The sequence below is a fragment of the Cetorhinus maximus genome, chromosome 1, assembly GCF_964194155.1.
Source record: "Cetorhinus maximus chromosome 1, sCetMax3.hap1.1, whole genome shotgun sequence".
Taxonomy (NCBI): domain Eukaryota; kingdom Metazoa; phylum Chordata; class Chondrichthyes; order Lamniformes; family Cetorhinidae; genus Cetorhinus; species Cetorhinus maximus.
The window spans coordinates 175651869-175669226 of NC_135879.1; the positions used below are offsets into that span (position 1 = coordinate 175651869).

Below are 17358 nucleotides of genomic sequence, written 5' to 3' on the forward strand. Positions count from 1 at the left end.
TTTGGTTATTTTCTCCAACCCAATCAGAGTTATCCCTTCTATTCCCAGACAAGTCTGAGCAATTTCCAAAGCCATCTTGCAGTCTCAGCACTTCTAAAATACCTCACCAACTCCTGAATTCAAAGTGCCTCTTGTAACCTTTAAGATTCACCAATCAAGGAATTAGAAAAATAATTTATCCCGGACGAGTCTCCAATTGTTATGACCAAGTAGTTGGTAAAGCTGAGTTATATTTAAAAAAACCCTAGAGAGAAACTTTAAGCAACTGTCATAACCTATAATTTTGAGTGTTATGTTTGAGATGCAACTCTAAATTCAGGAATCATACCACCAGCTCTCAAGAGGTTTTATATTAAGCTAAATGATACATTTTATTAATTTACACAAGTTAAATACATACACATGGCTATAAATCACCACAGTCACAACTATTAACAAATACCCAAACTGATCTCCATTAAGGCAACAGCAACCCATAGACTTAACCAGACACCAGGCAAAACATTTCCATCATATAAATTCAAAATGAGGTTCTTTTCATTTTGGTTCCTGTGGAGACAGTTGGAGTATTACAACTGCTTTTGATCTCACATTGCCTCTGCTCTGCACACACAAAACTGCTGAAGTTATACCTAGCACAGCCCATTGAATGTAAATTGTCATTGTATCACCAACCTCTGAAATAAACCTCTCTAACAATAATACCCCTTTCATAGTACCAATTTTATTAGTAATATAAACATATTGCTTGGTGTCTGCTAAATGGGTGTCACTTTTCACCCCACTTCTTGAATGCTCTATTCAAAAAATGCATATGCATTCTACCTCTCTGCTTACATCTCAAAACTAGTACACACAAAAGCACCCAGACTAGCTGGCTTTAATCCAATTAAGACACACTCACAGACTAAACCTCTATTTTAAAAGAAAAATATTTTCCTATAATATATACATTAAAAGTTCATGACATGCACAATTTGGATTCTACCAGGATCACTTAGCTCCTGACCTTACTGTAGTCTTGGTTCAAACATGGACAAAGAGCAAAACTCCTGAGGTGAGGTGAGAGTGACTGTCCTTGACATCAAGGCAGCATTTGACCCAGTGTGACATCAAGGAGCCCCAGCAAAACTGGAGTCAATGGGAATCAGGGGGGAAACTCTCCATTGGTTGGAGTCATACCCAGGACTCCTCAGGTACTGAAGCAGTCTATGCCCAAATGCAGGAAGACATGGACAATATCCAGGCTTGGGCTGATTAGTGGCAAGCAACATTTGCACCACACAAGTACCAGGCAATGACCATCTCCAACAAAAGAGAATCTAACCACAGTCCTTGACACTCAATGGCATTACCATCGCTGAATCCCCCACTATCCTGGGGGTTACCATTGACCAGAAACTGGACTAGCCACATAGATACAGTAGCTACAAGAACAAGTCAGAGGCTAGGAATCCTGTGACGAGTAACTCACCTCCTGACTCTCCAAAGTGTGTCCACCATCTACAAGGCACAAGTCAGGAGTGTGATGGAATCCTCTCCAATTGCCTGGATGAATGCAACTCCAACAACACTCAAGAAGCTTGACACCATCCAGGACAAAGCAGCCTGCTTGATTGGTACCCCATTCACCACTTTCAACATCCACTCCCTCCGCCATTGACGCACAGTAGCAGCAGTGTGTATCATCTACAAGATGCACTGCAGAAACTCACTCACTCCTTATGCAGGAACTTCCAAACCCACGACCGCCACCATCTAGAAGGACAAGGGCAGCTGATAGATGGGAACACCACCATTCGCCATCCTGACTTGGAAATATATTGTTATTCCTTCACTGCCGCTGGGTCAAAATCCTGGAACTCTCTTCCTAACAGCGCTGTGGGTGTTCCTACACCACAGGGACTGCAGTGGTTCAGGAAGGCATCTCATCCCCACCTTCTCAAGGGCAATTAGTGATGGGCACTAAATGCTGGCCTAGCCAGCGATGCCCACACCCCATAAATGAATTTTTTTAAAATGTGAAACCTTGGTTCCTGCACAAGATATAGGCAGGTGCCTCTGTCCAAGGCCTCTTCCCTTTGCAGTGTGTAACCTTCAGACCAAAGTTATGGTCTGACTTCACACTCAATGGACACATTAGAGATGCCTGCATCTCGATGGTGCTTGTTATTGCTGCCAGAATGTTGTGGGCATGCGTCACATATTCTGTCATTCTCTCTGTGTGCTCTCAGCACCTTTGAAGTGGGGCTGGCTCACATCTCGTCAGTATCTGTGACCAGTGACGCTGTGCTCCTGAAGGGGTCAGGTGCTGAAGCCTGACAAAGGATTAGATGCATTGAAAGTTTCATGGCTGCGTCTCCATGATATGATTCTGTACACAGAGCACAAGCAAGCTTTCCTTAGCCAGACAGGACTCAAACATTCACAGGGGCAATGTGAAGATCAATGGAGTGTCGTCACTGCATGTCGTCATCATCCTCCTGGAAGCTAACAATTATTCAGGCCTCCGCTGTGTCTCCATGACATGAGCCATAGCAGTGAGGGTATATGCACTATCATCAGCCATACAGGAGTCAAACGTTCACAGATACAAGGTGAGGATGTCAGGGCTGTCCTCACTGAAGCCCATCATCATCCTCCATGAATCTTGTGGCTTTGAGGGCCTCCTGAGCGTGCCAGCCTCGTCTGGCCAGTGCGATGGCCTCATCGCCGGCATCGTCGCTTTCAAAGACATCATCATCACCCCCTTCAGTCTCCTCCTCATTGGAGGAGACATGCATCTGCTCCATCTCCTCCTCAGCCAGGTCCACCCCCCCCGTTGCAGCGCCAGGTTAAGGAGCATGCAACAAGTGATGATGATGCCCGACACCCTCTGAGGACTGTATTGCAGTGTTCCACCGGACCTGTTGAGGCAGCGGAACCTCATTTTCAAAATGTCTATCGTTTGCTCCACCAAAGTCCGGGTCGTGGCTTGAGCCCCGTTGTACCATTGCTCTGCTGCAGTCTGAGGCCGCCGTAAGGGTGTCATCAGCCATGTCTTCTGCGGGCAGCCCTTGTCCCTGAGGGGCCAATCCTGCAGCCTTTGTGGACCCTGGAAGATGTCAGGGATCTGAGACCTGCTAAGGATGTAGGAGTCATGGATGCTCCCTTGGAATCGCGCGCAGATCTGTAGGATGTGTTTGCAGGCCTGTAGGATGCGCTGTGGTCACTTTCATGGCCATTGGCAGTGGATGCCCTCCATATCCCTGTAGTGCCAAATCCTGCAGCATGTGGCGTGTATGACCGAACAGTTCCCTAGACATGTGCAATCTTCGACGACACTGGTTCTCAGTCTTCTGCAGGAATGACAGGCGCTGTCTATAGACCCTGGCTCTATAGGTGCTGTGGACCTTCAGCTGTGTGTGCAGCAGGCCCTGCCACCCCTTCATCTTGAGAGAGATACTCCTCCCTTTCCTGAGTCAGGCGCCTCCTCTGCTCTCTTCTTCTTCTCTGGTCTCTGTAAGTCATGAGACATACCACTAAATCACCGGGCTCCATGGTCCTGATGTTCTTCTCCTGCAGGATCAAAGAGGAAGACATGTCAGTTAGCATGGGTGTACTCTCTTGGTTAAATCTGAAGACCCCTTCATGCATACATGAGAGTGCTGGCCACGCTCATTGGCTGACTGAAACCCTACCCACGTTCGCCCTACTCCATTTGGCTAATTGACAGCAGCTTTGCCCACTGGACTCTATGCTGTGCTCTCAGCTCAGGCACAGGTATTCTCCTAACCCACATTATAAGGCTGCACTGTTAGCTTGAACCATGTGGGATACTGGTCCAAACCTTAATAAAAGCATTGCAAGGGGCTGTGAGCACCTCTGTCAGTGACTGTGCCATGGCCACCTTTTGCAAGGAGATTCTACTACCTTCCCAGTTGGCCAATTGTTCTGCTGCCCCCTAAAACACACATTAATTTGCAGTCTGCGCCTGAGGGTTGAAAAGTTCTGGACCAGCACTGTGCAAGGTTGTGTGCACTCACCTTCAAGTTCCCCTCGAAGCTCAGGTCGCCAGGTGCACACCTTTTAAAGGCAGTCATGAAGCACGCTGTTCTGGATTCACGCCAATTTGGGCGACAAATTTGACGTGGGGGATGATTCCTGAGAGCAGGACTTATAATTCGGTGCAAATGTATGAAACTGATGTTCCCGACGTGTCTGGCGGAAACATGGCCCGCTATTGATGGGTGGAGCGGACGATCACAAACTTGTTTCACTACGGCGTAAAACCGATTTTTTTTGGCCTTTTTGCCATATTGTCCCTCCCCGCCCGCCATGACGCCTGATGCCAACAGGGCTGGAAAATTCCGGCCTGAGTTATACTAACCAACAAAGTCCCAACTTCAAATTTTCCCATCTTTGAGTTAGATGCTTTTTTAAGTGAAGAATAGGAATCTCCAGTTGGCCTCCATTTACTCAGCTTAAGTAAGGGGAACGATATCAGCTAGTTTTCTGTTCCTGATTATAATTAGTGGTTCCTGCCAGAAAGTGTGCCTGTCAGTACTCCCTATGTAGGTTCACATCAGGGAGAATACACATTATGTCAGGTACTAGAGGAAGTGCCAGTTTTTATGAAAATCTACCAGCAGCATCGATTTGTGGTGGTGAGGGATGGCACAGGTAGGTGGGTAAAGGATTTAATGGAGGGAATTGATCTTTTAAAATGTTAAATAGATGCCAACTATGCCGCAAGAGTAAATAGCTACATTTATTTAAGAAACTAGAAAACATATTTTGTTGCATTTAAAGGGAGCACCATTTTAAGAAATGTTCTGCTTTTGAAACTAGAAATTACTGATTTAAACTGACATTCCCCTTAAAACTGGACTGAAATCATTTTTGAAAAAGCTTTATAAAATTTAAATGGGAAGTGTATTTCTGAAAATATAACATTGGAATTGCAGTCTTTCATCTATGTTGGATGGTTGATGCTTGTGAGAGTTTTGGGTGTACAGATGGATCCTCACCACTCTGTTGGCAGCACATCAGTACCTCTTGAATCTGAATTTGGAATTAAACAAGCAGGCACCTTTCAGTGGTGATTCAAGCACTTTTGATCATCTGTTGTGTAGACTGGATTTGCAATAACCGCTGAATCTATTCAATTACTATAATTATTGAACCAAATTGGAACCAAATAACAAGGACAGTTATGGTTTCTTCCACTTACTGTTTTCCATTTTCTCTCTTTTTTAGGTTTTACTGGGACTTGATAATGCTGATGCTTATGGTAGGAAATCTCATAATTATTCCCGTGGGAATCACCTTCTTCACTGAGTCGACATCAACCATTTGGATTGTTTTTAACGTTGCATCTGATACCTTCTTCCTTTTGGACTTGATAGTCAATTTTAGAACTGGAATTGTTGTAGAAGATAATGCCGAAATCATACTGGACCCAAATGTTATCAAGTGGAAATACTTAAAGAGCTGGTTTATCATAGATTTTATCTCTTCCATACCAGTGGATTATATCTTTCTGATTATAGAAAAGGGATTTGATTCTGATGTTTACAAGACTGCCAGAGCACTGAGAATTGTGAGGTTTACAAAAATCCTCAGTCTCTTGCGATTATTAAGACTTTCAAGGCTTATACGATATATACACCAGTGGGAGGAGGTAAGGTACTTTTTTCAACTTCTAAATCTTACATCAAGTTACAATTTGCAGTTCTGCTGTGAAACCACTATTAATTTTTTTTTTTAACCACACAGATTGTGTTGGTACAAAGTAATTTTGGTTTGGTAACAATGCAAACTCTGCATATAAGACGGAAGTAAATTTGGCCTGATTGAGTTCAAGCAAGCAATATTCAACCATCATGTGAAAATAGTGTTGCATTGCTTAGACTTTGAACATCTGCAGCTAGACTAGAGCAAAGTTTCAAAGCTCCCCAGGAGTTGATGGAATTGAAAATATTTAGAACTTAATTTTGAAGGGATTGTTTAATATTAGCATAGATCCAAATGTCACACTGAAATTTCACGAATGTTCTTTTGAGTCTGGGAAGCTGAACTCAGAGCACCTTTTAGCTTAGCAGTATGATGTGGAAGTATGGAGTGAGATGCAGCAGTCGTCAGGTGAACTAGACTGTCTACAAACAGTGATGACTTGCAAAATGACCCCTTGTTTATCAGTGTTGTTAGTTTCACATAACGAGGTACCTGTTTCAACCCCACCAGCAGCACCATTTGCCTTCTTGTGTGACTGGATAGTGCTGCATTTATGTAACATTTTATTTCAACCTTCGTGCAAACCCAGAAGGTCTCTTATTTAAAGGTTTCTCAGTTCAGACAATTTCAGTCCAGTTCTAGGTGGATGTGAATTCATGGTGCAGTATTCTACCAGAATTCAGTGATATTTGTACTAATTTGATAATCTCGCTCAGAGGAAGGGTAAGTGAAATGTAAATATCAGCCTGGTACTAGAGGAATGCTTCTGTAAGATGTAGATTAAGAGGTATAGCTAATAGTGGGAATTCTATGTTCCATACTTTGAATATTCAGCCCTAGGCACATAGCTTTTGCTTTACAAAAGGTCTGAAAAATTTAGTAATAAACCCAATTCATTATCTGATAACTGATATATTCACATTCTTACCAATTTCTCTTTACAAGCTTGATGCAGCATCTTTCATACGCTTTTGACAAATGAGAGAATACCTCTAAGAACAACTGTACTTCGCTACCGTCATACATTTGATGCTCAGTCAAAGTCCATGACAGATAGCACAAATAGCACAAAAATGTGTCCCATAAAGTGGTAGTTTTGACAGGATTTCTAAAACTGTACCACATCTTGACCAGATTGTTGTTGAAATGAATGCCTGATGCTCCTGTGATAATGAGGTCATTGTGCAGTATTAACACCCTTTGGGAAACTATCTTTGTCACACCATCTTCATATACCGGCCTACTCTACTATTTCCTATGCATACACATGGGTATATAGTCCTCTCTCCTGTGCCTGGGAAGATCATTGCCTCCCCAAGTACACTGAAGAATGCATAGGGGCAAAAACCCATTAGGTTACATGCTTGGTTTCCCCGATGCTATTGAGATTTCCTGGGGCTTTACGAGTGGGCGCATCTAGGCCTGCAATTGTAGTAGGTCCAAAATCAGTATTACCATTATAGTGAGGTTGGAGTGATAGCCCTATCCTCTGGCCTGATTTCCCATTGCCTGTGAATGTTCAGTACCACACAACACAACAGTACTTGAAGATTGATGGTGCAGATGCCTCCCATTGGATTCCTATGAACTGGAGAGTCTGTCAGGGGCTCAGGAGTAGGCTGAAGATGAAGGCAAGCAATAATTCTTTGTGGCACACTTTTCTTTACCCATGAACAGTCTGAAGGCCCCAGGGGCCATGGCCAGGAGCGCAGTTCCTGTTTCCTGTCTGAGGTATGTGACTACTATTGAGCTGCCCTCAAAGTACATTTTCTGTGGCAAATTAAAGTACACAGCAGACTGTGCAAAATAAATTTTCACACAAAAATGCTATCTTGGGCACCATTTCAGAAACAATACCAGATCAACTTCCCTTTGTTGTTTCATACATTACATAGTTAGAAAATATTGACTGTTTTTTACCATCAGAATGAGTGAATGCCTTATGAAATTAAGTTGGGGAAGAAAATTTGAGGGCAGCTTGTGTTTTCTAAGTGAGTGATTGAACAATCTATTCAGGCTCGGGATGGGAGAATGATCACTCCATGATAATATTGAATACAAGGCTTGAATAGGAATCGACAGCAAGTAGAAACAGTAATATGAGGTTGCTGGTGCTGTAAAATGTTGACAAAGCACCATTAAAACGCCAGCTTTGGTTAACCTTGCCCTTATATAGATGGCTGTAAGGTAACAATTACACTTCCGACTTGAGTCAGAGCAATTGCGGTGCTCATCCAGTGCTAAACCTCACATTAAAAACAGCCAAAACATTGAAGAACATTTTTTTTTGCTTATAAAATTGAGATTCATGACCTAAGCTTTTTAAATTATATCTGCACCTTTCTAGATCATAATGATGTATACTGATGTTGGCAGAATGTGTATCACAGGAGGCCTTGTCCATGCACACATGCTGTGGCTAGTTAAGGATTTCCTGAAGAATATTTTGACAGGCTTACTGTGATGGAAGCTTGCTGCTAGTGCAGATGCTTAGGACGCAGAGCCCTGCATCTCAAATCTTTTCTGACAGTAAGATTGCACCTGTAAATAGCATTGCAAGCATGTTTATGGAGAATGAAAATTGCAAGCTTCTGCTACCAGGTGGGAAGCTGTTGGCAAAACATCATTTTAAGCTCATTTAATGGGGAAGCAATGCTCCAATTAAGCCAGATAAAGTATATAAAATATCTAATGCCATAAGACTGTTTTGATGAAAGGTATTAAAAGGGTCCAACCTAGCTACAGCACCATCCCAATTAAAGGAATTTCCTTAATGGGAATGCTGGCAATTTGATTTTTATTCACAGTGAGCAAATGTAATAGAAATAAAAACCTTTTTCAGATGCTGATATACATACTCTGCATTTTAAGTAAACCCTATTGTTGCTTAATCAGAACTGCTTGGAGCAGTGGGCACATAAGCAAAGAGGATTGCCTTAGCAAAGTTCCGAAGAAGAGTCATATTCGACCTGAAACGGTCTCTCTCCCCAGATGCTGCCAGTCCTGCTGAGTATTTCCAGCACTTCCTGTTTTTATCTCTGGTCTTAATAAATGTGTTGCAGTTTAGAGAAATATATATCGACTGTAGGTATTTTGTGGCCTTATCTGCAAACTTTGCACTTTTTCCTACTTTATGAGCATGCACCTGTAACTGTGTTCTCTGTTCTTGGACAATGGGTATTGCTGAGCAGTTATTGGGAAACGGAAATGCTCCAACTTGATTCCTGCACCAAAACCCATTCACCTATCATTCCTGTGCTCCCTGATCTACATTGGCTCCCAGTTAAACAATGTCTCCATTTTAAAATTCTCATCCTTGTTTTCAAATCCCTCATGGCCTTGCCCATCCCTATTTCTGTAGTTTTGTTCCACCCATTACGCTCTTTTCTGGCCTCATAGGTATCCTCTATTGTAATAACTTACCATTGGTAGCCATGCCTCCAGCTGCCAGGGCCATAAACTCTGGAATTCCTTCCCCAACTTCTCTGTCTCTCTTCCTCTATTTCCTTTTTTAAGACGCTCCTTGAAACCTACTTCTTTGAGCAAGCTTTTGGTTATCTTCCCTAATACCTCCTTAAGTGGCTCAATGTCAAGTTTTGATTGATCGTCGTCATTGTCAGTCCTTCGAAATGAGATGACATCTGGCAGTCTTCATGATTTGTGTGACCTTGGGTGACTCATCACTTCTTTCATAATGCTCCTGCGAAGGGCCTTGGGAGGTTTTACTAAGTTAAAGGTGCTATAAAAATACAAGTTGTTGTTATTTCATGCATTCTGTGTGGCCCAGTATGGGACTGAGGCACCACCATTTTCAAATGTTCAGTGCTGTAGGAAGTGGGCAGGGACTCCCACCACTGGGAATTCCCATGTCCTAACCTCGTACCGGCTGGTTGGAACCAAGTGTGTAAAGGGCTTTCTCAATATAAGTTCTTTCTTTCATTCTATCTTTGTAACGTTGACGATTGAACCACTGCCTGACCAGGGTTCGCAGTGGATATTCCCAGAACATGTACCTAGCACTAATACTTTCAGCTCTTTATGTCTCGGGGACACTGTATCAATGAACAGAATTGTATTTTCTCCATATTGATGTGATGTAAACCCAATTCAATGTTTTTCTGTTGCCATTGCAATATAAAGACACACATTTCCCCGAGCAGTGCCCTCGACGACAATGGCAGGATGTTGTATTTTGGCCTAAGTCAAGAGGGTGATGCTCTCCTGTGAGATAGTGAGTGAAGTGTGTAAAACAATAGTAGGTAATTTGCAGGACTCCTCAGTGGCTAGAACTAATGTTAAATCTAATGGATGGATAATCATAGAGAATCTGAATTTCGGGTTTTGTAGTTCTGAGTGTCTCTGTGTTGGCTAGTCACTGCATTGCAGAGCTGCATATGTGTTGAAATCTCTACCTGTGGTGATACCTAGTACAGTAATCACAGGAAAGCATCAACCTCCTGGCTTAGGCCAAAATACATTATCCTGTCATTGTTGTTGAGGAAACGATTGCTCCTCTTGGCTAAAAAGGAAGCTTATTTGAAAAAAAGAACTTACCATTTCAGTCTCCTTCTAGGATTGTTGTGCTTGATGCCTGGTGTTCTTGGCAAGCCCAGCATTGGGGAAATGCGTGTCTTTATATTAAAATGGCATTAGACTCTGAATTACAGCATCAGAATTTTGCATTTGAATGAGGCTCTTGTTCGTTTGTGATGAGGTCTTGAGATGCTAACCAAAAACCAGGAGTAATAATCTTAGCTAGTATGACTGTGGCACCAAGCAAGAGGACTGTACTGTCTCTACTTTAATTCCATCCCCCAGTAATCTGTAGTAGGCTGCAGTAGTGGTTCGTGGGTGATAAAATCAGCCCTTTCATCACAAAAACATTGAATTGGGTTTACATCACAGCAATAAGGAGAAAATATAATTCTGTATTTACCATGTACTGTCTGCATTCACCATGTGCTGAAAACTACACTTCCTGTCAGATAAGTTGCAGTAAATAGTAAGACATAGCAGAGAGAACATTTAATACATTTACTCATTAAGCCAAAATATTTACTTTGACTAACGTGTGAACTTTAGCTTTTGTACCTACCAAAAGTCCTTTACAAGATCACAAGAGGTTAGGATGAAGAAGGCCACTTGGTTCTTCTTAGTTCTACTCAGAAGGAACCTGAAGTCCTTGCACTTCAGTATTCACTTGTTCTTACAATTCCAGAGTTTTTGCCTGCACTCCTGTTCCTGGAAGTCTATTCAATATGTTGATCATATTTGTATAAAGGAAAATATCGTGCAATAATCCTAAATTTAGCTTTTACTAGTTTGTATTTAAGACCCACTGGTCTACCCTTGCTATTTACAGCAAGTAATATTCCAGATTTAACTTTCCACTCCTTAAATATCCGATAAAATTATTTTAAAAATTCTCTGGCAATGGGCATTTTGAGCAGATATAGCCCATCCCCCTTTGCCCTTGAGAAGTTGGTGGTGAAACCTCCTTTTGAACTGCTGAGTTCTATCTGGTGAAGGTACCCCATGGTGCTGTTAGATAGCCAATTCTATTTTGACCAATCAGTGATAAAGTAAGGTGTTTAAGTCAGGATGGTGAGTGACTTGGGTGAGAATTTGGAGATGTTCTCATGCAGCTACTGCTCTTCTAGGCAGTGGAGGTCACAGATTTTGGAGATGCTGTTGAAAAAGCTTTCAGTTGAATTTCTGTCGTGCATTCGGTGGATGGTGCACACGGCAACTAGTGTGTGCTCGTAGTCGAGGGAATGAATGTTTATGGTGGTGGATGGACTCCTGATCAAGCAGACTGCTTTTTTCTGATGCAACTGCACCCATCCAAGCAAGCAGACAATATTCCATTTTGCTTTTGATTTCTGTCTTGTAGATGGAGGAGAAGCTTTAGGGAGTCAGGAAGTGAACCACTTGCCACAGAATATGCATCCGCTGATTTGGTAGGCACAGGATCTATGTGGCTGGTCCAGTTGAGTTTCTGATCAATGGTGACCCCCTAGGATGTTGGTGGTGGCAGACTTGGCAATAGTAATGCCATTGTGTAAGTTTTTAAGGGGTTTTGAGATATAAAACACTTTTAATTAAAGTATCTAGGTTCTGAATTCTTAATTCTAGGTGTCCTTTTTTCATTCATTCATGGGATGTGAGCGTCGCTGGCTGGGCCAGCATTTATTGCCCATCCCTAATAGCCCTTGAGAAGGTGGCAGTGAGCTGCCTTCATGAACCGCTGGCAGTCCATGTGGTGTAGGTACACCCACAGTGCTGTTAGGGAGGGAGTTCCAGGATTTTGACCCAAGGTTGTGCCTGACCTAATAAGTTATAAATGACCAGTATTTGTGAATCAAGTAGAAATGATTAAGCAAGATGTTATATATACTTAAGAAAAAGCAGTGAAGACAGCGTGGAAGTTTCTTATCCCTCAAGGGCCTAGGATTCCTTTAATTCTGACAGCACAGTCAAAGCCTTTCTTCTTCTGTTTCTTGAAGTGATGTTGAACTGTGAAGCAGAAGAATCACACCACAGAAGGTGACAGAATGGTGTCAAGGAAGGAAATTTCCAACTTTTATCCTTAATTCTGACTGTCTCACTCCTTATTAGTAAGCTAAAACCTAATTAAAAACACATTGTTCTTCTTTAAAGATAAGGTGTCATATTAAGTTCATGCTGCTGAGTTCAAATATTTTCCTTATTTCTTTAAAGCTGACAAAGAGACCTCAAATTGCACATAGTGTAATTAAGATGGATACAACTGCTTAAACCCAAACATTTAACACCTTTAAGGTCATTTAGTTAATCAAGAACAGCTACCCTCCTGTTCTCAGGCTGCTTTAATTGTTAATTGTCTCACTTGCAGAAATTCAAACTGAACTATTTTAAAAGATGGTTAAAATAAAACCATAAATATTAGGTCAAACCAAGGTAAACACCTAAGGGTTTAATGTTATTATCACAATCATCAATTGAATGTCATGGGAGGCGCTTAGACTCTCTCTCTTGTTGGAGGCAATCATTTCCTGACATTATGTTGGTAAGAATGTTATCTGCCACTTAACAACCCAAGCCTGGATATTGTCCAGACCTTCTGGCTTGCCAGTATGGAGAGCATCATTATCTGAGGAATTGCAAATGGAGCTGGCCTATATTATAGTATCTCCATAATATCACCCCTTGTTTAATTCTTCAAGAATATATTTTTTCATGTTTCTTGTAAATCTATCCATAAATTCTGATCTTAATTTGTCAGTACTCTTGGGCTCACAATTTCAAATAGAACTTGCACATCTATTCCTACAGCTACCTGAACAAAACTCAACTTTCTTTTTTATGCCAAATGCTTCTACTCAACTTTATAAACCCCAAGTTTGTAGAAACATGTGAATACTATCATATTTAGGGAGATAATTTGGCTGTTGTTTTGCACTATTGGACAGGATGCCTGCTTCACTTCTCTCATTTTCTCTCACATGTACAAACTCACCCTGTTGCAACTTTTTTTCCCTCTACGTTATGAGTACCTGCCACGATTCACGCTCCTCTAAATATTCCTTTCTACCTTATAGACTCCACATATGACACCTATGTGCTCTTTCTTCTCCCTAATGTCTTTTCCATTGTCTTAAGACCAGGAATCATCAGTTTCCTGTTCTGAAGCCTTCTTTATCAGCACCTCAAATCGTAATTCCTGTACTCTCAAACATATCTTCCCCTTACAAGCTTCTTACTTTTAAAACCTGTGTTTTCTCATTTTCTCCTTTATTATTCTAATCTTGGTGGCGATCTGCATTCTGGGTTTTTTGTCTTTCAGTGAAAATAAATACAGGTGTATCGGCATTAATAAAATATAATTCTCTTACATGAATCTCACAAATGTCTCATTAATGTGTTGTAGATAATGAACAAATCACATGGAAGGAGAAAGGTCTCCGTCATTGCACTTTAGCCCCATGACTCCCACCACTAGGGATTTTCCTCATGTCATGTCTTGGTCCATTGTAAACTAATCAACAAAAATTAATTGCCATGATATGCCAACAATTCCATGATTGTTGTATCATGTGTCTACCAGAATGGTCGAAGGCAAACTAGATGGACCTTATTGTCATTTTGTCCAGTAATTCCTATGTTCGCCAAGAATGCCTTTACTGAGACGAAAGCAAAAGGTCAAGAACTGAAAATCTGAAAGAAAAGCAGAAAATGCTGGAAATATTCAGAAAGTCAAGGAGCATCTGTGGAAAGAGAAACAAAATTAACAATTCAAGTCAATGAAAAGTCATCAACCTGAAACGTTAACTCTGTTTCCCTGTCCGCAGATATTGCCCAACCTGCTGAGCACTTCCAGCATTTTCAATTTTTATGCCTTTATTAATGTTGGATGCTCCTTAGTATCAGTGCATGCTGCCACCAGTTGTCTCCAGACCAGCTGGATCTGGAAGTGCTCAAATCAATTAATTGGAAGGGCTGTTGGCTTCAAGTCCTCCTGTCGATCTACTTCTTCTTCAGTCCATGTCAATGATGTTAAATGCCCTTTGTCCTATTGAAGACTAACTAGTTGGGCACTTAATAGTCAGGCATATGAGCCATACAATCTGACTGCCTTCATCACCTGCACCTGGAATACACATCAAATCAGCTTGTGAGAATAAGGGAACAGTTATTATGTGTCAGGCGGTCTGCCCCTCTCAATGTGGGTTTTGAGAAGTTCATTGTAATTGTGATTCTGCTAGTTATGTTGAATGAAGCGAGAAATGGGCAAGTGCCCTTTTTCCCTATGCTGAGAAATGATAAAATTAAACGTATCTCCACACGTGAGTTAGCAACACAAATTGTGCTGCAAATAGGATTTAAAGAGTGCTGCTGTGGTAGATGTGTCAATGAAATCAATAGAAAGGAAAATTGGACGGGGATGTAAATTTGGTGATTGAACTGCTGCCATCATTTTCCCAACTAGCACGAGTAGTTAAAATCAATCCTGACCAGCTTCAACCTACTATTTTCTTTTAATCCAAAAGGGATATCACATTTAGTTTGGTACATTTTTGTTTTACATAATGCCTCTGAGGATCTACAGCAGATTTATTGGAAAAAAGAAAATGGACAGCTGCTGCTTCGGCCAATATATTGGGGAGAATTTGGGCGGGCCGGTCGGGAGCGGGCGCCAAGCCAATCGCTGCCCGTGATCGGCTGCGTGTCGCTATTTTACGCGGGTGGGCCAATTAAGGCCTGCCCAGCGTGACACGCACCCAGAAGCGCTCTGGGCTACCTGTGAGGGTGGGGGGAGGAGGGACAGTTGGGCGTGAAAGAGCGCAGAAATCTCCCTGAGACAAGAAGCTGCCTCAGGGAGATTAACTTAAGTTTTAAGCAGTGTCACGTGAGCTGGGACATGTTTATGAATTTTCATTAAAATTTATATTTAATTAATGAAACCTCATCTCGCCCGCAAATGAGGTTTCATGAAAAATGCGAAGGCCGCCTGGGCTCTTCGCCTGCCCGCCAACCTTGAGGTTGGACGGGCAGCTTTCTCAATAGGCTTAATTAGTTCATTAATGGCCTTAATACGCCTTTGACACTTCGGCGGGTGCGCATCCAACTCTGCTGCGCGCTCGCTGAATGGAATATCAGAATGATGCGCGGTGACATCAGGATGCACGACCGACGTCACTGCGTGTCATTTTATGCCCATTGTATTGTATAAATTTTGGCAACTACTTTGCTAAACTTAGCTTAAATCAGCTTAGGGAGATTCTTTCTATGCTACAGATCAACCAATTAATGAACACACCAAAGAGTTCTGGAGCTTTGCTTTGCCATTCCGTGACTTCAGGTTTACTCTCACTTCAGCTGATATCAACAATTCACTGTTATCTGTTCACATATTTGATAGCTGTAGCTCTCATTAAGTTAAATACTATTTCAATTTATTCTTGTGTATAAAGTCCAGTTGTGCTCCATGTTCAATATTGTTGTGGCAAATATTATGCATTCCATTAATGAAAAACTTGTAGTGTAATACTACTGATTTTTAATTTGCTCTTTGAATGTATGTGATGCTTCTGAGTCACACTTATTGCCTGTTCCAAGGTGCCAAGAAATGGTGGATGCTTCTTGAGTGTTGATGCAGCCACACCCATCCAGGCAATTGGGACCGTCAATGGGCGATGGTTAGATTCTCTCTTGTTGGAGATGGTCATTGCCTGGCATTCGTGTGGTGCAAATGTTACTTGCCACTTGTCAGCCCAAGTCTGGATATTCAGGTTTTGCTGCATTTGAACATGGACTGCTTCAGTATCTGAGGAGTTGCGAATGGTGCTGAACATTGTGCAATCATCAGCGAACATCCCCACTTCTGACCTTATGCTAGAGGTAAGATCATTGATGAAGCAGCTGAAGATGGTTGGGCCTAGGACACTACCCTGAGAAACTCCTGCAGAGATGTCCTTGGTCTTAGTTGGCTGTGAAGCATAATGGGACATCCTGCAGTTGGTTGGTTGTTTCTTTCTTCTTCCTTGTTGCTCTTCATCCTGGGGTGAAGAACTGTAGCTATGAGGATAGATTGGAGAGCTTGGAACTGTTTTCCTTGGAGAAAAGAAGGCTGAGAGGAGACTTGTTAGAGGTATTCGAGATCCTGAGGGGTTTGGACAGGGTGAATAGTGAGAAACAGTTCTCACTCAAGACAGCATCAAGAACTAGAGGGCACAGATTCAAAATAATTGACAAAAGGAGTAAATGTGATGTGAGGAAAATTTTTTCACCCAGAGGGTGGTTGGAGTCTGGAATAAACTTCCTGAAGGGGTGGAGGCAAGTTCGATCGAGATATTTAAAAGGGAAGCAGATTGCTACCTGTAAAGAGAGAACATGCAAGGTTACGGGGATAAGGCAGGGGAGTGGACTAGGTGGAATGCCCTTTCAGTGCGAATTCGATAGGCCGAATGATCTCATTTTGCACTGTAAAGATACTGTGATATTCTGAAGCCTGGTACTGTCTGAATCATGGGGCTAAAATGTCTAGCTTCCAGCAAACACAAGCATTTATTTTTGTGTAAGATGTGACTCAAATCACTGAAGCCACATTGATCTTAAGTTTGTTAAGGCTGCCTGGTGTCATATTGGCAGAAATGTTGACTTGATATCGAAGGCAGCTACTGTCATTTCTTCTTCTAACATTCATTTCTTCTGCCATGTTTCGATCAATTCTGTGATTATGTCTAAAGCCTAATGGCTTTGTCAGAACCTGAACTGAGCGTCAGCGAGCAGGTTGCATAGAATTATATAGTCCAAAGCACAGAAGTAGGCCATTTGGCTCAAGTGCTCTATGTTGGCATTTATATATTTCTTACCACCCACATCCCCCCACCCCCCCCGCACCTTCATCATCTAACCCTATGAACATATCCTTCTATCAGTTATTGGTGAGTATCACAGAATCACAGAATTTTAACGGCACAGAAGGAGGTCATTTGGCCCATTGTGCCTGCACTAGCCCTCCAAATCAGCATTATGACCTAGTGCCATTGTCCTGCCTTTTCCCCTTACCCCTGCACATTGTTTCTATTTCTATTAGGGGAGGCAGTGGCATTGTGGTATTGTCACTGGATTGAACTCTGGAGACTCGGGTTTGAACCCCAC

The 17358-nt window shown here is 42.0% G+C and overlaps 1 protein-coding gene across 1 annotated transcript in view; it reads left to right on the top strand.

Annotated features, from left to right (window-relative positions):
* LOC144685518 (potassium/sodium hyperpolarization-activated cyclic nucleotide-gated channel 1-like) overlaps positions 1-17358 on the top strand; it is a 324879-nt gene that overhangs the window by 47278 nt on the left and 260243 nt on the right. Inside the window, exon 2 of the mRNA XM_078550109.1 lies at positions 5239-5662. Within this exon, the coding sequence (XP_078406235.1) occupies positions 5239-5662 (424 nt within the window). The remainder of the gene's footprint in view (positions 1-5238; positions 5663-17358) is intronic.